The 22015-nt window shown below is 40.3% G+C and overlaps 2 protein-coding genes across 6 annotated transcripts in view; one reads left to right on the forward strand and one right to left on the reverse strand.

Moving 5' to 3' along the window:
- Nucleotides 1–22015, forward strand: part of CENPP (centromere protein P) — a 282767-nt gene that overhangs the window by 167012 nt on the left and 93740 nt on the right. The window lies entirely within an intron of this gene.
- The window catches only part of ECM2 (extracellular matrix protein 2), a 42811-nt gene continuing 22724 nt past the window's right edge, over nt 1929–22015 (reverse strand). For 3 of the 4 annotated variants that reach the window (XM_021674251.2, XM_064361566.1, XM_064361567.1), the window contains 6 exons: nt 19803–19918; nt 17660–17795; nt 13551–13708; nt 10869–11008; nt 9100–9426; nt 1929–5019 (listed from right to left, as the gene is read on the reverse strand). In XM_021674251.2, the coding sequence (XP_021529926.2) occupies nt 4851–5019; nt 9100–9426; nt 10869–11008; nt 13551–13708; nt 17660–17795; nt 19803–19918 (1046 nt within the window). In that variant the 3' untranslated portion in view covers nt 1929–4850. The remainder of the gene's footprint in view (nt 5020–9099; nt 9427–10868; nt 11009–13550; nt 13709–17659; nt 17796–19802; nt 19919–22015) is intronic. The other variant, XM_064361568.1, reaches the window with a different exon arrangement.

Raw genomic sequence — 22015 nt, forward strand, 5'->3', positions numbered from 1 at the left:
TTCCTGCTTCAGCATTTTTCAGTGGTATGCGCATTTCTCATTGTCTTGAATCTGGTCTAATTCCTGGCCTGAGCTCTCCTTTCCTGCCATGGTGAGGCTAGACTCCTGGCGGATAAGCCCAGACGTGAGCCCCTCCATCTCCTTCTCTCACTGATTCACCTTTCTATTTCAAGGCCCATTGATCTTTCTCCTCTGAACTATGCTTATGTGTTGTATGGTTTAATGTTAATTATGTTTTGTGTTATATCACAGGCATCTTTCATTACTCCCCATCTAAATTAGTCAAATTAGAGAAACCATTTTTTGCCTACAACATTTTAACACAAATATGCTACCAAAAATTTGGGGTTTTATTCTTTAGCAATATACCTGTAATTTGTGGCTTAAATTTTCATATAGTCTAAAATAATCTTAAACATTGTCAGAATTTGTTAACATTTCCAAGTCAATTTAAATATTTACACTACATATTATAAAAAAGTTACTGGAATAATGATGTGTGAATGGGAATAATCATCTTGTCTTGATGACCCCTGGAGTTGTCCAAGACAACTAGAGGACGCTGCATATTTCATCTGTACAACATTGTGGGTGTTTTTTTCTGTTTTAATAAAAGCAGTCATCTTAAGGAGTAATTAACTTGGACTTAGCAAGAATGGCTTCTAAGGAGATGTACTTGGAGCCATTTGATGATGCCATTTCAAGGCAAGGTGATTTGAGTGTCTTCCTCCTGCCATTGGCAACCCCTGCCATATCACATGCCCTGTGCCCTCCAGTTGAGCATCAGCCACCCAGGTTCGGACTTTTTTAGGCAGGCTGCCACTCTTGGGTCCCCTAGACTTTCCATCCAAACTCTAAGGGAGAGACAGCTTGGTTCAGCAGGAGGAGAACCAACCTCAGAGTCAGATAATGCAGGGGAAGTCCAGACTCAGTCACATATTCCCTGTCGTTCTCATGTGCCACCTGCCCTCGCTGAACTCCAACGTTGTCACCTGCCCTGCAAGGAGGTTGGTGAACCTGCAGTACTGTGCTCTTTCCTACAGAAGCTTGTCAACTAGCCATTTTAAGGCGGTCAGGGGTCCAGCAGTCTGCTCAGGGCTGATCTCACCCACTGCACTGGTGCTTAGAAGGAAAAACAGGTGGCCTCTTTCTCAGGCCAACCCTCTTCAGCTTGGATGCTCTGGGAACATAGGTGGAGCTGGGGAAAGGGAAGAGAAGGCTGCATGTTCTTGATGGATTTTAAAACCTAGTGTGTCATTTAGATAGTACCTAGTCTGTTGGTTGTAAGAAGAAAAGGGGGTGGGTGTCAACCCTTTCTGATGAGAGCAAAGCCGCTTTGTTTGAAAAGAGAGGTCTATTCACTTTCTTATCAGTGACATGAAACCCCCAATGAACCATGTCTGAAAACCACTGATCTGTTCCAAACATTATTTTATAATTGAATCAAATGAATCCCAAAGAAGTAAAATAACTGCATAATTATTGGAGAACAAGATGGGCTCCCAAGTCTCATGGTTCCTGGTGTAGTTATTTCCTTATGCCAGGCTCTGTATGTCTTTCACTAAATCATTTCTTTAGTGCTGCTTATAATATTCTTATTGATAATAAGCCAAATCTCAAAATTATAGTGTTCCGTGTGTGTGTGTGTGTGTGTGTATGTATGTGTGTGTGTGTGTGTGTGTGTGTGTATATATATATATATATATATGCAAAGGCAAGACACACCATTAATATTTTTAGATCATGGCTAGGCCAGAACTTTTTTAGTTTATGTGTGTGTTAGTAATTATAGTGTAATTTTTGGAGCCAAACAGAACATCTGTTTTTTAGTACTTTATACTGTGAAGAGTATTTGCTATAAAGACATTTATCACTTTTTTATGGAATTAAAACTTCCCATCCAGAACATCATGAAATTTCAAGACTGATCAAGTTACTAAGATGTATTTTAAAAATTATAAAATCAGTTGAAATAAGTACAACTTCCAAATTAAGAATAAAGCTTCAATCAGTCATTCTGATGGTTTTTTTTTTTTGAGACTGAGTCTCACTCTGTTGCCCAGGCTGGATTGCTTACTGCAAACTCCACCTCCCAGGTTCAAGCAGTTCTGCTTCAAGCCTCCTGAGTAGCTGGGATTACAGGTGCGTGCCACCATGCCCGGCTAATTGTTTGTATTTTTAGTAGAGACGAGATTTCACCATGTTGGCCAGGCTGGTCTCGAACTCCTGACCTCATGATCCATCCGCCTTGGCCTCCCAAAGTGCTGGGATTACAGGCGTGAGCCACCACGCAGAGCCGGTCATTCTGATTTTCATCTTTCTTTGGGATTCTGTTACCAAGGCAGAGTTGGGAAAAGACAGGCACAGCAAGCCCACAGTGTGCCTGCTTCACAGGCACAGGTCTGGAGCTGCGGTTACTCCAGGTTTTTGGGAGTGGCCGTAGTCTCCTGGTGGCCCTCAGGTCCTAGTGTGCTCAGGCCCCGGTGTGCTCATCACATTGTCACTCATTTTTCTGATTGGCCAGCACTTGCCTGCTTACTTAATCATCTGCTTGATTTCCTGCTTATTGCCCCTACCAGAGAGGAGAGGCCTCATCTGATCTGTTTGTCATTGTCTTTCTCTAGAACAGCATTTGAAACACAGCTGAAGAAAGTCAGTAAGAAATGAATGAAGGAATGGTTCAGTATCTGTCTCTGTGTCATCCCAAGATGCAATTCTGCCGACTCACATTATTCAGTTTGAGTCCCCTTTAATAGTAATTTTGTTTACAGCTTAGATTGCCTTAAACCATTTATGTCAATGTGTTTATATTCATATATCAAGTATTGCACAAGGATTCCTGTTAAATTGATGTGTAACCTTCTTGTTTTTACCTGTCTCTTAAATTCAACTTGGCCAATTTAAAATTAGTAATGCTCCTTCATTCCTAAACTGATTATGAAGCTCAACTTTGTTCCACAAAATTCCATTTTTGTTCCTAACACACAACCTGTTACAAGTCGTTGACCCTTGAGTATAACAGTTATCTTCATATTATTATTGTTGTTCATGTTATAATCTCTGAATTTTGCATATTAAGGAAGGGTTTAGATAGTAAGGCTTAGAAGTAATGTTATTCAAACTTTTCACACTCATTAAATTGAAAGTCACCCATGAAATTATCAGTTGTGGTTGGCTATGCTGGTTCCTCTCAGTTTTATATGAGATATTGGTAATAATAACTGCATTCATCATCCACACCATACTTTCCAAAATGCTTTACATTCTTTGCTGGTTCTTACAACAGCCTCGTGAAGTGGGGATGGAAGGTTCCTAGAGTGGTGAGAGAACTATTAAATGATTAAATAACTAAATTAGATTTAATTTATTTAATTAAATGATTAAATAACTAAATGATTAAATAACTAAAAAATCAGAGAAACCTATGCAATGGGGCCGAGACTGGTTAGCGAAGACATAAAACAGAGAGTGACAAAAGATGTCAACATAGTTTCTATATGTGTCTTGTAAATTACTTTAGCAACACAAACATAAAAGATCATTATGTTACAAAAATTTAATATATGATTTTGGTAGGGCCAATACATAGTAAAGACATGACTTTATGTTCAATTGAACTGAATAAAATGATATATTTCAGTAAATGAAGGCAAAGGAGATAGATGCTATGACCAGTGGTGCAAAAATTTATATATTAGATTTACCTTTACAAGGTTATAGTCAAGAATAATTAATGTGTATTTTAAGCAAACTCTACTGCTTTCCAAAGTTTTTAATCTTGAGTGAAGAATAGTGAAGGTGATCTTAATATATTGTTTTAACTTTAAAAAATAATTTTAGAATTATAGAAAAGTTTCAAAAATAGTATAGAATTTATGTGCACCCTTCTGCCAGCTTCCCATAATGTTAACAATGTACATAACCATAATACAATTTTCAAAAGCAGGAATTTAACATTATAGTAGTGTTTTAATTTCACACAAGTAATTAATAGAAGAAATTAAAACTACTCCAATACTTAGTTATATTTATAACAGTAGCATAAGGCCTTATAGGAAATTAATAAATTATTGTGTTGTTTTTTTTTTTTTTTTTGAGACGGAGTTTCGCTCTTGTTACCCAGGCTGGAGTGCAATGGCGCGATCTCAGCTCACCGCAACCTCCGCCTCCTGGGTTCAGGCAATTCTCCTGCCTCAGCCTCCTGAGTAGCTGGGATTACAGGCACGCGCCACCATGCCCAGCTAATTTTTTGTGTTAGTAGAGACGGGGTTTCACCATGTTGACCAGGATGGTCTCGATCTCTTGACCTTGTGATCCACCCGCCTCGGCCTCCCAAAGTGCTGGGATTACAGGCTTGAGCCACCGCGCCCGGCCATAAATTATTGTTTTAACAGAATAATAAAAAACTATTCATAAATTCTGCCTGTTTTTTTTTCTTGCCATTATGCTTCTTAATCTTGAACCATAAGATAGATAATTTTTTAAAGGGACTTACAGAGTTCTCAGCTAATACCAGTACTCAAGCTGATTATAAAGGATGTGTTTGTTTTGTTCCAGACTCTTCTGGTCTAGGTCAATATGCATAATATCCTAGTCTAGTGAAATGGCCTCTTTCTAGAGGTGGGAAACTGAGAGATTTTACCTTTACTATTAATAAAACTCTTAGAAGACTACACCTTTTAGGTATATTTTGGTTGTTCATCTGTGGATTGGTGAATCAGATTGACTAGCATGTAATGATACTGAGTATAACAGGAGGATCATGCCTCTCTTATTAAAGCAAAATAAGACAAATGCAGCTACTACAAATATATGAGTAAAGTTTATAAATGGCAAAGGAAGACTTGGAATCACTTGATGTTTTGTGGTTTAAGAACAATACTTGAATATGATCTTATGCATGAAAATGTGTAAGATGGTATGTCTCTAATTTTGATATAATTGTTTTCAAGATGAAGATGTTCCAGATTTGAGTCATCATCCTCTTCAGCATTGCAAATTTGTTCTGGAAGAATACTCCTAAGGAAAAATAGACATGCAAGTCACACATGGTCCAAGTAATAATCTGCCTTCATTTAGGAGTTAAGTTTAACATTTGTTAAAAAAATTATTTTGTTCTTAAAATAAAGTTGGATCTTTATATTAGAGACCAGAATAAATTCCAACTACATCAAAGATTCAAATGTGAAAGATGAAGCCATAGAAGCACTAGAACAGACTGTGGTCACACCCTCTGATTCAGGAGATTCTTCCTATATGTGATTTGAAAACCAGAAGCACTGAAAGGAAAGATTTAAAATTTACTGCAAGTTTTTAAAAGAAAGTGCAAAGTTAAACAACATGAAAAAGAAGGAGAAAGTAACTTATGTTACAGATGAAAGGCAAATATACAAAGACTTCCTAAGAATCTAGGAGGAAAATGGAAAATGCTCTATTACATTCATAAGAAAAATGCAAATCGAAACCTTACTGGCATACCACTTTTTACTTGTGAGATTTGCAAAAAAAAAAAAAAAAAAAAAAAAAAAAATCCAGAAGCTCATTAACATATTCTAATGGTCAGCCTGGACCGATCAAATAACACTGAAGGGAATGCAAAATGGTGCACCCCCTCTGGAGAGGAATTTGGCTATATCCAGCAAAATTACATATGCACTTTACTCTTTTCACTCACTCAGCATTCCCACTCCTAGGATTTTATCCCAAAGTTAAACGGGGAAAAAAAACAAAACGACGTTTATGCAAACTTATCTTTTGTGGCATTATTTTTAGTAGTAAGAGTGGAAACAATCAAATGTCAATAAGGAACTGATTGAATAAAATATAGTATATCCACATAATATTCATTTATAAAAAGGAATGAAGAAATTATCTACATACTGATGTGGAGTGATATACTGATACTTTTAAAAAGCAAAGAGTACAAAAAATATACATACCCCATACATACAGTTTGGTTTGTTTGATCCCTCCAAAGCTCATGTTGAAATCTGATCCCCAGTGTTGGAGGTGGTGCTTAATGGGAGGTGTTTGGGTCATGGGGGCAGACCACTCATGAATATTCTCTTTAGGATCAGGGAACTGAGTGAGTTCTTGTTCTATTAATTCTTAGAAGAACTGGTTGTTAAAAAAAAAAAAAAAAAGCCTGGCACCAGCCGGGCATGGTGGCTCATGCCTGTAATCCCAGCACTTTGGGAGGCCGAGGCAGAAAGATCACGAGGTCAGGAGTTTGAGACCAGCCTGACCAACATGGTGAAACCCCGTCTTTACTAAAAACACAAAAATTAGCTGGGTGTGGTGGTGTGCACCTGTAATCCCAGCTACTCAGGAGGCTGAGGCAGGAGAATCGCTTGAACCCAGGAAGTGGAGGTTGCAATGAGCCAAGATTGCACCACTGCACTCCAGTCTATGCGACAGCGCAAAACCCCACCTCAAAAAAAAAAAAAAAGGCTGCCAGGTGCGGTGGCTCACTGGCTCACACCTGTAATCCCAGCACTTTGGGAGGCTGAGGCAGGTGGATCACAAGATCAGGAGTTCGAGACCAGCCTGGCTAAGACGGTGAAATCCTGTCTCTACTAAAAATACAAAAATTAGCTGGGCACAGTGGCAGGCGCTTGTAATCCCAGCTACTCAGGAGGCTGAGGTAGGAGAATCACTTGAACCCGGGAGGTAGAGGTTGCAGTGAGCCAAGATTGCGCCACTGCACTCTAACAGGGCAAGACTTCATCTCAAAAAAAAGCTTTTATTTTTAGCAGTAAGAGTAATGTCATTTCAAAACAATTGTTTACATATTGTAAGATTATCCAAGTTAATATTGTTGGGAACCCAGATTTTCAGTGTAAGAGAAACAAGTTTTAATAAAAGAAATTAATTTTTGATGATGTTAACTTTGATTTGGGAATGCCAGTCTGAACTTACTTATTTTCTTTTCAAAATATGAAATTTCCTGGCAGTCCACCGAAAGGCCTCAAAACAATAGCAACACAATTGAAAGGAGCACATCTGGTTCCCACTGGAGGCTTCTCAATACTATTCCCCAAAGAAAGGGGCCAGGCTCTTTGAAGGAAGGTCTGCCGTAAGGAATGCAGACAATGAGCCTGAGGCCCACGTGTACCCAAAAACAAGTGAGCAGACACAAGAGCCAGTTTGAAGGGCGACCATTGTCTAGAGACAGGACAGTTTAAGAATAATGACTGCAACTGATTGAAACATACGGCTTATATGAAAGCCTAAGCGTATATTGATTCACCAGAAAAACAACCCTAAAACAAAATACAGCAAAAACATTTAAACTCCAACTTCTTACTCCCATTGGTGGTATAAAGGAAAAAACTGAGCTTTTTTCTTGCCTTTCAGAGTAACAAAGCAGCCCTAGTTGATGAGCAAAAATGTTTTTACAGAGAAATTCCAGCTAATAAACATGAGAAGCATGACAAAAATAGAAATTCATTATTTTGTTACCCCGAATGAAATAAGAATTCAAACAATGTTCATCTGTGACTGAAACCATTGGTTCAATGATAGAGGAGTAAGTTTGTTTTAGGAGATACCAGGCTGTGACCACCTCAACCCACTGATCAATTTTAGAATCACAAAAAGTGGGACAAACATTAGACGCATTCTGATGCAATGCACTGTGAAGCATATGGCACAACCTATGAAGTATTTTTGCCAAAAAATTCTGAAACTTAATTTTACAAAGCCTTCCCAAACCCCATCTCTTCCTCCAGTACCTTTAAAAACTCAAAACTTTTCTGTTTTTGTTTTTGTTTTGTAGGCATTTAGTTTATTTGGACTTTTAGAGAAAAGACTAAGAGGCATAATTCTCAGGGACAGAGAAGAGTAAAGACTAAGAGGCATAATTCTCAGGGACAGAACAACAAGGTTATTGCCTCCCTCACTGCCAGTGAAAGACCCGGCTAACAAAGTGTTCTGGATTAATTCTCAAGACACTCATGCCATCCAGGCAGGAGTGATGTCTCAGTGTGTAAGCTCAACACACGCAGGAAAATGTATTCCTAAAAGTAGGGAAAGTGAGTCTCAATAAATTCATTCAGAAATTTGCCTTCAGAAAAATCTACATAGAAGCAATTTTAATTTTGTTTTTTCTTGAGACAGAGTTTCGCTCTGTCACCTACGCTGGAGGGCAATGGTGCAATCTTGGCTCACTGCAACCTCCCCCTCCTGGGTTCAAGCAATTCTCCTGCCTCAGCCTCCTGAGTAGCTGAGATTACAGGCACCCACCACCACGCCCAGATAAGTTTTGTATATTTAGTAGAGACAGGGTTTCACCATGTTGACCAAGCTGGTCTTGAACTCCTGACCTCAGGTGATCCACTCACCTCGGCCTCCCAAAGTGCTGGGATTACAGGCGTGAGCCACCTCGCCCGGCCCGAAGCAGTTTTAATTTTAACATATATTTAGGTTTTATGGTCTACAGATTAGTTTTATTTATTTACATATGGAGGTGGGAATAGTAACATAATCTATTGCTTTGAAGAATTATTTGAACCTGTCTCTAAAGTTCTAAGTGTTATATAATGATGACTCTGTTAATTAATTAATTAATTTTGAGACAGAATCTTACTCAGTCACCCAGGCTGTAGTGCAGTGGCACGATCCCTGCTCACTACCTTGAACCACTGCCTCCCAGGTTCAAGCGATTCTCCCACCTCAGCCTTCCGAGTAGCTGGGATTACAGGCTCATGCCACCATGCCTGGCTAATTTTTATATTTTTAGTAGAAACAATGTTTTACCATGTTGGCCAGGCTAGTCTAGAGCTCCTGACCTCAGGTGATCTGCCTGCCTTGGCCTCCCAAAGTGCTGGAATTACAGGAGTGAGCCACCACACCTGGCCAAAAAAATGCTTTAACTATGGAAATTTACAAACGTGCAAAAGTAGGAAAAGTTTATAATGAATCCTCACATACCTGTCATCCACCTTCAGTGATTACTAAAATTTGCCAATCTTGTATAATCCAACCCCTTAGTACCGTTTTTTTTTTCTTAACATAAATCCAGAGATCATGCCATGATTGTTTTATCATATATTTTGTCAATCAAAATTTAATCAGATGCTTGAAAAAGCCAGAATTTACCATATCTTGTTGTTGTTCAGCCTCAGAAAATGTAGTGCTTTCATTTCTTGTATCCCAGGTGGTATGGATTTTAAGTTATTGTGATCCAGAAATAATTCCCTCAGGGAATGATATGCCCCATAGAAGGACACACGGTCCATGCCATCATCAGCAAGTTTGTTAAATGACAGGTACAAGTATTCCAGACCTGGTTCCATGTGGCCAAACACATAGCCAGGGATCCGTTCAATCTGGTTCCCAAGGAGCACAAGGTGCAGCAAGGACTTGGGTAGATAGGAGGGGACGTGATAGAGCTTGTTGTAGGAGAGATCAATGGATTCTAGATTTCTGCAGCAAAGAAAAAGTAAACAGGGTAGGGAAATCAGGATGGTGATTATCAGCTCTAAATTTTGACAAGGCCAGTCTTGATGCTGATCCATTTTCCTATAAGCACCATTTTGTAGTGATGATTCCAAATAGGAACTTGTGTAGCCAGCCCTGGTTTCTTGCATCAAGGTGCATGTCCTTACTAGTGTGCCATACTGCCTCCCAGCTATGTGAATCCATTCAAGGGGAGCATCAAAGTCCAGGAGGGAAAAACTCATATCCCTGGGGGTAATACTGAGGCCCAAAGACTAAAATACCTGTAAGGTTGATCTGTTGAATCCAAAATGAAATCCCATGAGTTCCAGCATACATCAAAATGCCTATCTGTAAAGTCTCTGGTTCCAGCAAGGAAGTTTGGTTTGTTTGGCTTGTTTTGGTTCCCCTTCCCATACATTTTCATTCCACATTTGATTTGATGACCTGGCACACCTGAGACTTGAGGCGAGCCTGAGGGATCTAGAAAATGCTATTAATCATCTACAAGATCTGGGAAACATGATAAACTCACTGGCCTGTTTCAGGAACCCCATCCGAGTCTCCTAAGCTTTCTGCTCCATACCTTCTTTTCACCTGATGAAGACTCCTCTGCCCACAGTGGACTCAGTGCCACATGCTGCTGAGCCCAGTTGGCCTCTCCATCCTGCTTCTGAATGACACATGCTCCAGGCTGTGCTACTTAGGCACATAGTTCCCAGGACACGCAATTCTAGATCCCAGCTGTCTGCTGGATTTGCTGCAGGGCTTGCTTCTAACTCCCTACCCCTTCACTGAGAACCACAGCCAGAGGCTGCTGATTTTTGTCCAGGAAGATGGAGTGTACTTTTGGCCTCCACTGTCAGGTCAAGCATCCTTCAGTCTATTTTGTAAGACTTGAGATGAAGAAATAGTTTGGAGAAAAGAAGGCTGTGTAGTGTAGGAGAACAGGCCTGGGCTCTAGAGCCTGGTGCTTTCATCTAGTGATGATGAAGAGAAGGAATATGGCAGATTTATTTCTCACTGTGTGCAAGGGATTATCTCATTTAAACCTCCTGACAACCTGTGAAGTAGGCAGAACTAGAGTGGCATTTGACCACTAGTGGACAGACCTCAGGGTCAGACAGCTGGGACCCAGTTGTTGCTAGCTCAGCACTTGGCATATGGTAGGGTGTCCAGTATGCAATATGGTGACAACAGCAGTAGTAACTGTAGTAATCCTAACACCAGTCATACAATGCACAGGTTAGAAACTAAATGAAGTAGCCCAGTTTGGGTATAAGGTAAGGGTTCACAAAGAAACAATTCTGTCTCCAAGCCCTTCAGTCATCACCTCCCTCAGTTGTCCCATTCCCAGTTTTCATACTCTGTTTATTAATGGCAAGAGGAAGAAATTGTTCAATAAAATTTAAATTGTAGCATATACTTACTCTTGATTTATCCAGGCTAAAGGAGCAATCCTATTTTCTTCAATTTTGTTATGACGTAGTACAATGACATTGATCTTTCTGGTATGATTGAAACAAATTTCAGTTATTTCTTCAATTTGGTTATTTTCTAGATATAATTCCTATAATTAAAAGAAAAAACTTATTTTTTGTGTGTTAGCTGATAAGTATGATCAATTGCATGGAGACTAAAATAGTAACATAGACTATTGTCACTAGTATTATCTAAAGAGTGTTTTACTGCTCTTTCATGTGAGCTCATATTTTTAAGTTGTCTTTTTTTTTTTTTGAGACAGAGTCTCACTTTGTTGAACAGGCTGGAGTGCAGTGGCACAAACACGGCTTGCTGCAGCCTCAACCTCCCAGGCTCAAGTGATCCTATTGCCTCAGCCCTACAAGTGACTGAGACTACAGGTATGCACCACAAAGCCTGGCTAATTTTTGTAGAGACAGGCTATGTTGCTCAGGCTGGTCTCGAACTCCTAAACTCAAGTGATCTACCTGCCTTGCCTTGGCCTCCCAAAGTGCTGGAATTAAAAGAAAGTTGTCAAATTTTATAACTAATTAGTAAAATAAAATACACTGTCTGTCATGGTTATGGAATCAAATGAATTTTATTTAAAATATATTAGCCATAATATGTTACAAGAAATGGCATACCATAATATTTATACGAGGCTCTCTACTTTACAATACTTATTCATATAAATTATCTAATTTGGACTTAAAAACTCTGAAAATTAGGTAGAAATTATTATCTCTGCTTAACTTTTTGCTTTTACCTGCATATGTATTTAGGGGATGAGCTAGATCAGTAAAAGACTAAATAAATCCTGGCGCACCTGTTTGTATGTTGAAAACTCTGTAGCTGTAGGAAAGAATGACGTGACACAACCTTGAGGCTGTATGGTTAAGTGAGGCAGGTGTGCAGCAGTGACTTTAGAAGGATTTATAGTGTGTGCCATGCATTTGTGCACTTGTCCACCCAGTACTTTCCAGACTGGTAGGAGTAGGTACCTTTGTAGAGAGAGAAGCCAGGATGGGCACATTGCTCTTTTGTATTATCCTTATCATGTATGTATGTGTCCTTATTGTGTATGTATGTGTTTCAACATGTGTATGCATTATCTATTTAAATTTCTATTTTTAAAAAATTATTAATTTCTGGCCCTGCCCCCGAAAGAATCTGACTTAGCATGTCTGGGAGAGATCCAGGAGTCTGTATTTCTTAAGAACCCAGGTGATTCTAATGGAGAGCCAAGGTACTGATAAATGTCAGTGTTACATAACTGTCTCTTAATCTGGAAACTGGAAGAAGAGCAAGGGTGGTAGCCGTGGTAGCTGCATAAGATCACAATAGAAGACCCTCTTTTCTGGCTTCTTGGGGCTGCAACTGGGGGATGCTCTGTCCTAACTTCTGGCTGAATGATCATGTGGTATAGGAGAAACGGAGCTTAGTAAGAAAACCTGGGTTCCCACGGGGTCTGCCAGTATGTAGAGACTCTCTGGATCTCAGTGTTCTCTTATGGGAGTGGGGGGTTTGTAGAGACAGGGTCTCTCTGTGTTGCCCAGGCTGCAGTGTAGTGGTACAATCCTAGTTTACCGCAGCCTCAAACTCTTGGGCTCAAGTGATCCTCCACCTCAGCCTCCCAAGCAGCTACGATTACAGGTGTGCACCACCATGCCTAGCTAATTTTTTTAAAAATATGCTTTTTAGAGACAGGGTCTCTAAAAAGACCTGTTGCCCAGGCTAGTCTCAAACTCCTGGCCTCAAGCTGTCTTCCTGCCTCAGCCTTCCAGAGTGCTGGGATTACCGGCATGAGCCACTGCACTGTACACATGTTAAAACACATACATACACAATAAGGATAATACAAAAGAGCAATGTGCACCACTACGAGCCTGAGCTTCCCATCCTGGCTTCTTTCTCTCCAAAGAAACCCACTCCTACCAGTCTGGAAAGCCCCTCAGTGCTTTTAATGCAGGAAATGAGGGGTCTTGACATTCATCAGCCAAAGACCCCCAGGAGCATATCCTGCAGCAAAGAGATCACGCACCTGGGGACCTGTTGAGCATCTCTAGAGGATAATGAAACAAGGGTGGGATTTTGGGCCTGGAGTTAGTCACAGGACAGTTTTGGTAGGAATTGGGTCGAAACTTGTAAGCTACAGAGTTGCTAGAACAGTCAGAGGCCTTCTTTGTATAACACTTGTATCCATGCAGAGTTACTGTTAAGTTAGGGTGTCTGTGGTTTTGCCTGGAATTTGTGAGTGGACACTCTCTGTTATGGTTAATACCTGTTTGAGCTTCTGTAATAAGCGTCACAGTTCTGGACTGGGATAGTTTACACTGTTTTGAGAGTCAGAGTACCTTATGGAAATTGTGGCTTCATTTAAATTCTCAATTCCTCTCTCCCATTTCCCCCAAGAGCTGTCCGCAGTACCACTTTTCACTTTATCAGGTGTCTCCACTAGTAATTATAATTTCAATTCAGAATTTTGTATTGTTTGAAGGAAAAACAAAGCTCAAATTATAGGACAGTCTGTATACAGCCCTGAAATTGGAGTTTAATTTACATCACAATAGTCTTACAATATATTTTGTTGTAGTATACCATATTTAAAATATAATACATTTAAAACATCAAAAGAAAGATATTGTTACCTCAATAGAAGCAGGAAGACCCTGTGGTATAATTCTAAATTTATTTTTTCCCAGACGCAAGTAGGATAGGCTCTTCAAAGGTTTGAAAGCTAAAGGATTGACATTGGCCTCACTGAGATTGTTTCCTTCCAATTCTAAGGTGACCAATTGATTTAAGTCTATGAAAAATAAAAGTATTAGAATATTAGGATAATTGAAAAAAAACATGCAATTTTTGAAATCTTTTGAAATGTCATGTGAAATGTCCAGTTTATTTGGAGGACAGATATAGCGTTTTTTAAATCTTTGTATCCTCCTTTAAAGCCTTTTCCCAAGTACTTCAGACATCGTAGGTGCTCAGTTCAACCAGGACTAAATGCCTGGTCCGGTAGAGAGGCAGCCCTGAAAAAAATCATTGAAATGCTAGGTGCTAACAATATGTGTAAGGAACAGAAGCAAGAGAGAAGAGGGAGGAAGACAGGAAAGAGAGGCAGAGGAGTTTCCATAGAAACCATAGTGGCTGAACAGGGATTTGGAATTCAGATAGGAAAGGAGTAGAAAGTTGTGGACCATCATTGGAAACATTGCAAAGACATAGATGTATGCAGTGGCAGCACAATAGGCAATGGAGTAGATGGAAGTTTAATGCAATGAGTGATTTCTTCCAGGACACAGAAAAGAACACTTTCCCTGGCACACCCTCAGTCTCTCAACAAGGGTGTCAGAAGTAAAGCAGAGCAGTGAATTCCCATCATAGTTACTCACTTGTTGGCACAGAGTGCAGCCAAATGGAAGCTTTGAAAGAATGATGATCAAAAATTCTCCACGTATTCAGATTGAACTAGCAAGAAAGGCCTTTATACAAACAAGTTTTTTCTGCTTTGTTTCTACTGGCCTCAGGAGTGGTATGATCCAGGTCAAATGGAAGCTCCATGCTGCAAAATGGACAGCTCAGCAATGACAATACCCAGAGGCATCTGAGTCAGAGGTTCAGGGTGTGGCCAAGATTCCCAGATTAGGGGATGTTTTCTGTTCAACCCCCTTCATGTGCATTACACTGAATGCCATGTGGGACTCAGTTCTGCTTTTAGGCAACAGCAAAGACAGTTGTATCAGGAATAGAAATAATAAATGCTGGAAGATTAAAAGAGAAAAAGCAGTGTATTTGTGAGTGGTATGAAAATGCTAGGCTCCTACAGATACAAAGATTTAGAAGCAGGAGGAACTTCCAGGCTGAAATAGCCAGCCGAGCACATGTAGGAGAAAGACCCATGTGGGTTTGCCCAGGGGAAGAGGAGACTAGCCCCAGAGTGGCTGTGCACAGTGGAGTGAAGGTTGGTGGTCAGAGTGAAGTGCACTGGGAGGGCCTTTGCACCCTGGACAACAACATCTGGCCCTCATTCTCTAGGCAGCAAGATGGGGATGGCAGGACAAAGGCCACATTTTACAAAGGTTAATCTGGTGGTGGTGCTTAGTATTAATGGAAGTGCTGAGTAACAGAAGTAGCCAGGCCAGCCAGTAAACTGTGATAAGTGGTCGTATTTCCTCATATTCTCCTTCATTTCCCAAACTAAAGGTACTGAGAATCTGACATCTTTCTCTAGTACGTAGGTGAAGTTTTTAAATGTAGTGGAAGTTTTCTATTGAAAAATAGATAATAGAAGTGAACTAATGGTCATCTCATGACTGAGAGAAAAAGAGAAAAACAGTGCAAATTCAGGACACTGTGTTTTCTTTTGCCAGTATTCTCTGGCATATATAGGAAATCGGAGGTAACAGGAAATAGGATGAAGCTAGAGTAAGTTTCTTGTAGGTGAGACTTGAGGTAGACGTTGAAAGGATTCATGGACAGTGAACAGAAGTCCTCTATGGTGGGTGGTACCATGACAGGTTGTGGACATGGCAGGTGCCTCGATGTTCCTGGCAGGCAGCATCACATGGTCATCCACTAGAGCAGCCTCCAGGGCTTCTAGTGTGGTTGTTTCAGTCATTAGTGACAACAAAAATGCTTTTAAAGTATGCCTGGTTTTCCTCTGCTGTCCCTCCCTCCACCTTTCACATCTCTTTCTCAATTGTAAGTCCTTCCCTTTCTCCACAACACATGTGCACATCTCAGATGGACTCTGCTCCTCCTGCAGGTAAACTCCCTGCCTCAGCACAGTATATGCAGCCCTTGTGCTGCTCTTTGCCTGCCTTTCACACTTTACCATACCTGCTTGCGGCTCCCACAGTGTCCAAAATTGTCTCATTTCTTTGCACCTTTGTGCTGTTTTCTCTCCCTGGAGTGCCCTCCTTCCACCTCTCTGGAGCTATAATCTGAAAGGTCATGAGTAAGGAGCCGCCCTGAGAGAGATGATAGGAGAGCAGTGGGCCACCTGCTTCCACATAGAAGCAGGGTGGCCTCACAGCACTTCTGGCAGCCAGCCTGACCATCCACAGCATCAGGACTGCCAGCCAGGGGGAGCCCAGCATCCAATGGGCCGGCACTGCAGTAGCTCTTAGAACTCAGCCCACCCAGGGAGTGCAAGAGGACTCTCTGGGTCAGAGGACAGAAAGTGCTGCCGGCATAAGGCTAAGGCTCCTCGGTGCTCAGACCATGGAGAAAGGCAGGCAGACAGCCTGTTCACTCTGGCTTCCCGTCAACACTCTGGTAACCTAGAAGCATTTGTGCTTCAGGGAGAAGAGTATTCTGGAAGGCAATTCCAAGGGTGTGTGAAAGCACCTTCACAATCAGGAGTGCATGGTTTATAACATCTCATTTTGATAACACAACTAAAAGTGTAACTGACTTATAGTTCATATACAGCCTGTTAGTACAGTTGTTCTAAATTGCTAACACCCTTTGGTCTTCCGCAGTTAGAAACTGAATTTTCTGTCTTTCCCATTTGGCAATCTCCATCGAAATTTGTGTATTGATGTTTTTCTGTGTGTCCTGAAATCCATCTGGAAATTGAGTATTTCCATAATTATCTAATCCTCAGATTTGGCAATTCTCATTATTGTTCTTTTCTCAATACCAGAAGTGTATTGTTCCTATGAAGTTTTTTGGGAGCTACAGGAAATAATTGTTTTATTCCTTTAAAGGCTTTGTTTATCAGCATTTACATAATAAATATGTTTCAAATAAAGTAAACAGTGTTGAACATCGTACCTCAAGAGCTATGCTAGACTGTGAGGAAGATAAAAAGAAAATGTAGGCAGTCTTTGTCTCAAAAAAGCACACAGTATAATCAAAGGCATTAGCTAGAATTCATGAAAAGTAAAATGTGATGAAGCCTCTTCTATACAGGATCACAATATGACAACTCAGCTATCTAGCACAGTCCAGAAACAAGCAGAAGAGGAGCCAGTTCCAGCAATGTCAAGTGCACAGAACGCGGGGCACCCTCACTAAAGTCTGTCTGTCAGAAAGCTTGGCCATGGTGGGAGCTGCACACCCACATGCCATGTGGCGTGGAGTTAGCAGGACTTCAGTGACACACAAGTACCAGAAGTTCCAGCCCAAGCCCTCTCAGGCACAAAATTGCCAAAGCCAAAGTTAATACCATGAAGAGCATACACTTTCTTTGTAGGACAGCATCTCAGCCTCATATGCAGTGCCTATTTGTTCATATTTCACACATAATTCCCACGTGCTTAGTTTTGTTTTTAGGTTCCAACACATGATAAATGAAAATAGCAAGGTGACTGGACGCAGCAAGAGTTGTTGGTGGGGTGTATTACCATCAGAGTGATAAAGAAGATCCAATCAACAAACCATGGCACTGGTTAGTCGCTACTAAGAACCAACAAAATTGTTGATCCAAAACGGAAAACACACGATGGTGTAGGGAATATTGAATATAATTCTTCAGATATTTTGGATTTGTAGTAAAGTTATTGTCTTGTGAATAATGGGAACTGGAATCATTGAGAAACAGTGTTATTTATGGGTAAGGTACAAAGACAACAGGCAGTTTAAAATTCATTTAACGTTTTACCAATCAGTAGTTAAAAGAAGTTTTATCAACTCAAATGGTTAAGTGACTAAAAATAGTTACTATTTATTCTTTTGGCAATACTGTAAATAAAATTTCTATAAGACTATATAAGAAAGGTTTTAAGGAAGCATATCATTGAAAAACAAATACCTGATAAACTTTCTTCATCAATAGCCTGAAGATTGTTCTCATTGATTTTAAGTTCTTCTAATGTAGATGGTAATTCTGAAGGAATCTGTATCAAATTATTTCCATCCATATTCAAACGCATTAACTTCTTCAGAAGCTTAAAAAACAAATCTCAAAGTTACCTTATCTGGTCATGCTGTGCAGTCACATTTCACATAATGGTTGTTTTGAAGCACTGACTAAAAGTCTCACAAACCTATCCTTTCTTAGGCTTAAACAGTAATGTCCAGGCCACACAGCAAACCCTATATTCCCCTGCCAGGTTGATATTGATCCTAGTAAAAGCATTGATTCTCAGGGATTTTCAGCAGACTACATTTGATGATTTTGTAGCCTATTCACCATGCTTATGTTGCATCTTTAAAAAGTGAGAGAAAGCTGCTATTAACTACTGGATTGGTCATTCTTGCTAGATCTTAGGTTTCCACCTTTACAGAAATAGACGGAAATTTCATGAAATCATGCAGTAATCTGAATCTGCCATAGATGCTAACAAGATAACAATCAATCCTTTTAACATACTTGCAACTCAGTTTTTTATCTATTCTGGAAAGGTCATAAAATAACACTAATTACTGTGGAAATTTTTCAAAACTAAGGCTACAGATATCACAAGCTATTCCTATTATGGCATCCAAACAGGTGACTGTCTGGAAAAATGTCTTTTCACATTTGTAGTTGTGTGTTCATTGGTCAAACCTAGCCCATACCACCAGAAGTGGAGAACTGTGGTTGGGTAGATTTTAATGAAGTCCCATGGAATGATTCACTTCTCCAGTGATCATATTCAAATTTCAACAGTTTTGGAATGGGACAGAGAATTCCAAAGCAAGAAAAGGAGGTAATCTCCTACAATGTTTTTCTCTTGGTCAAATATAAGAAAAGGACTCCCTAATGCTAGCCATTTTCTAGGAGAAGGATGGATAACATGAAGTAGGTCTAGGATGTGAATGTGGAACCCTCTTATCGCCTGCCTAGATTCCAGATAAGAACCAGGAACTGAGAATATAAGAGGCCAGTGATTTGTCTGAAGAGTGGGTGGAAGACCCAGAAGACTGCCCAAGGGAGTAACAGTTTCACTTAGTGGAATGTAGTGTGTTTTATTTTTGGCTTTTCAAACATACACTTTTATGAGTTTTTGTTTACAAACATAAACCTCTTCTCTCTTGGCTCTTTGTTTCTCCTGAAATTCCTTGACTCCTCTCCTCTTTTCTCACCGTGGCTTTTTTTTTTTTTTTTTTTTTTTTTTGAGACAGGGTCTTGCTGTATCACCCAGGCTGGAGTGCAGTGGTATGATCTCGGCTCACTGTTCAAAAGATTCTCCTGCCTCAGCCTCTCAGCTTCCCCAGTAGCTGGAATTACAGGCATGCACCACCACGCCCTGCTAATTTTGTATTTTTAGTAGAGACGGGATTTCTCCATGTTGGTCAGGCTGGTCTCGAACTCCCGACCTTAGGTGATCCACGTGCCTTGGCCTCCCAAAGTGTTGGGATTACAGGCGTGAGCCACCTCACTCAGCCCCCTTTCAAAAAAAAAATTAATCCAATTTGTATCTTTAAAGGGTTTATTCTATGCTGTTTCCTGTTCTTTCTTTCCCTCTTCTTTCCCAGGCTATCCCTAAGTTTTATCTGAGCCTGTTTCTTTTTCCAGAACCCCTTCTGCCAAAGTATCCTCCATCAGGTTTTGTTCATTGCATAGAAAATAAGGAAACAGTGTCTTGCAGGCCTGAAAAATGTTAATAGAGGTTCCAGATAGGCTCATGTTATTTCCAGAAAATACTTCATATGCTAAGAGACCAGATTTTAGCATGTGTTCAGTTACTTGGGGAGAAACTACTTCATAAATTAAAATTGTTAGTTTTGTCACTGATGCTATTTTCAGTGCCCTTACAGCAAAGCTAAAAGTATATAAAACAATAAACTGTATGCAAAAGAAAACTTGAAGTGCAGTTTAGGGACATCAGAGAGGAAACTTTCTTAGAAGAAAACTACCAATTAGAAACATTTTTCTTTTCCTCCCTTTTCCATCTCCAACCAATATGCAAGTCATAGTGAAGCCATTCGTCCAAATAGATTATTATGTACAAATCAGAGCATGTATTTACCTTGAATGCTTTTGGACCTATGCCTGAAGAAGTGATATTATTTTTGCTCAGATCAAGCCTTTCCAAATTTGGTAATCCATTAAATGCTTCATCTGGGATGGAGGCGATGGAATTGCCTAGGACACACAGCAGTTATGTTTTAGGCATATGTGCATATACATACATGTACACACATGCATGGGTTTGTGTGTACATAGATATCAAGAGAGAGCTTTATCTGGAGGAGAAAGCGATACTCAGAACAAGGACAATATATATTATACAAGAAAATGCATATTCATAAAAATAACAGGCTGGAACTAGATGGTTTAACATAGTTGACATTTTCTCTCTAAGGATTCATCAGGCTGTAAGTATATCATGGTTTAGATGAAGATACTAACACAGCCAGAATGTGGTCTGCTGGAGAGTACTGGTAGCATTGTACATTTATAACAAAGATGTGGAAGGTTATACAGAAGCTGATTTTTATTCTTCATATTTTCCCATAGCCATTTCCTTGGACTAGAAACATGCCGCTGGTTTTGTCCATGAATGCTCATGCAAGTCACTCACCTCATCTGAGCCTGTCTCCATATCTGTATAAGTAGCTTGAGGAGATCATCTCCCAGACTTTCTTAGATCTAATAATGTTATGCCTCTACAGCTTCAATCTACAAAGGTTCCTACATGCTTTAATTTTATGGATTTTAACATTTAGTTAAGTTCGGTAGTCAATTTTTAAACCCAGTAAGTGAGCATACCAGTAGTACATACCATAAAAGCCACATGGTGACCTTATAAAACCAGAACAGTGTAGCTCAGTGTGGGTCATTTATCTTTTCCAAGACTTTAGACTTTCACAAATTGAGTTTTCTTAGGGCAGAGCATACATGATGCACAGGCCACAGGAAGAAGGGGCTTTGCTGAGCATGAGAGGAATTCCTTAGGTGATCATATGAAAGTGGATGAAATCCTTTGTCAGAGAGGCCATAGAAGCTTCTAGTATGTTTGACACTGGCAATGTCCTGTCATGGATCTGCACAAATGTGTTGACCTTTTCAGCTCTCCTCATCCCAGCATCTCCAGGGCCACCCCTGGCATGGGGGCCTCATTACCCAGATGAATGCTCCTGCTACTCACAGCACCCAAAGTGTCCCCACCAGCCAGCCTCTCACACCTGGTCCTGCTGTTCCTCCACTCAAGAGCCCTCCCAGGTGGTCCTATGGAAACATGGGCAAAAGGTCTAGACGACCACATTCCCATTAGAATGTCTAAAACGAGGGGAAAAAAGAACTGACAGTACCAAGTGCTGGCAGGCTTCAGAGAGGCAGGAGCTCCCCAGCGTGCAGGTAGGAAAGGAACAGCCACTTTAGAGAACTGTCGAGCAGTTTCTTATTAACTTAAATATGTATTTACCATATCACTCAGCAGTCCCACTCCTGCTGAAGAGAAGTAAAGACTTAGGTCCACACAAGCATCTGTACATGGATGTTTACAGCAACTTTATACATAATCGCCCCAAACGGGAAACAACTCAGATGACCTTCAGCTGGTAGGAAACCATGGCCCATCCACGTGATGGAACACTACTTGGCAGTAGAGAAGAATGAACTACTGATACACAAAACAAAATGAGTGGCTCTTAAAAACATTAGAAGCCAGACTGAAAGGGCTATGTATTGTATAATTCCATTTATGTGACACTCTGGGAAAGGCAAAACTATAGAGACAGAAAACAGATCAGTGTTCTGTGGTGGCTAGTGACTAGTGGAGGGGGAAACAAGGAATTTGGGAAGTGATGGAATATTCTATATCTTAATTTTAATGGTGGTTACATGACTATATGCATCTGTCAAAACTTAGAACTATATACTAAAAATAAGTTTTACTATATATAAATTATACCTCCTTAAAGCTGACTTTTTTTTTTTTTTTTTTTTTTTTTTTTTTTTTTTGAGACGGAGTTTCGGTCTTGTTACCCAGGCTGGAGTGCAATGGCGCGATCTCGGCTCACCGCAACCTCCGCCTCCTGGGTTCAGGCAATTCTCCTGCCTCAGCCTCCTGAGTAGCTGGGATTACAGGCACGTGCCACCATGCCCAGCTAATTTTTTGTATTAGTAGAGATAGGGTTTCACCATGTTGACCAGGATGGTCTCGATCTCTTGACCTCGTGATCCACCCGCCTTGGTCTCCCAAAGTGCTGGGATTACAGGCTTGAGCCACCGCTCCCG

The sequence above is a fragment of the Aotus nancymaae genome, unplaced genomic scaffold (assembly GCF_030222135.1).
Source record: "Aotus nancymaae isolate 86718 unplaced genomic scaffold, 86718_ANA_hifiasm-v0.15.2.pri h1tg000041l, whole genome shotgun sequence".
Classification (NCBI taxonomy): Eukaryota; Metazoa; Chordata; class Mammalia; order Primates; family Aotidae; genus Aotus; species Aotus nancymaae.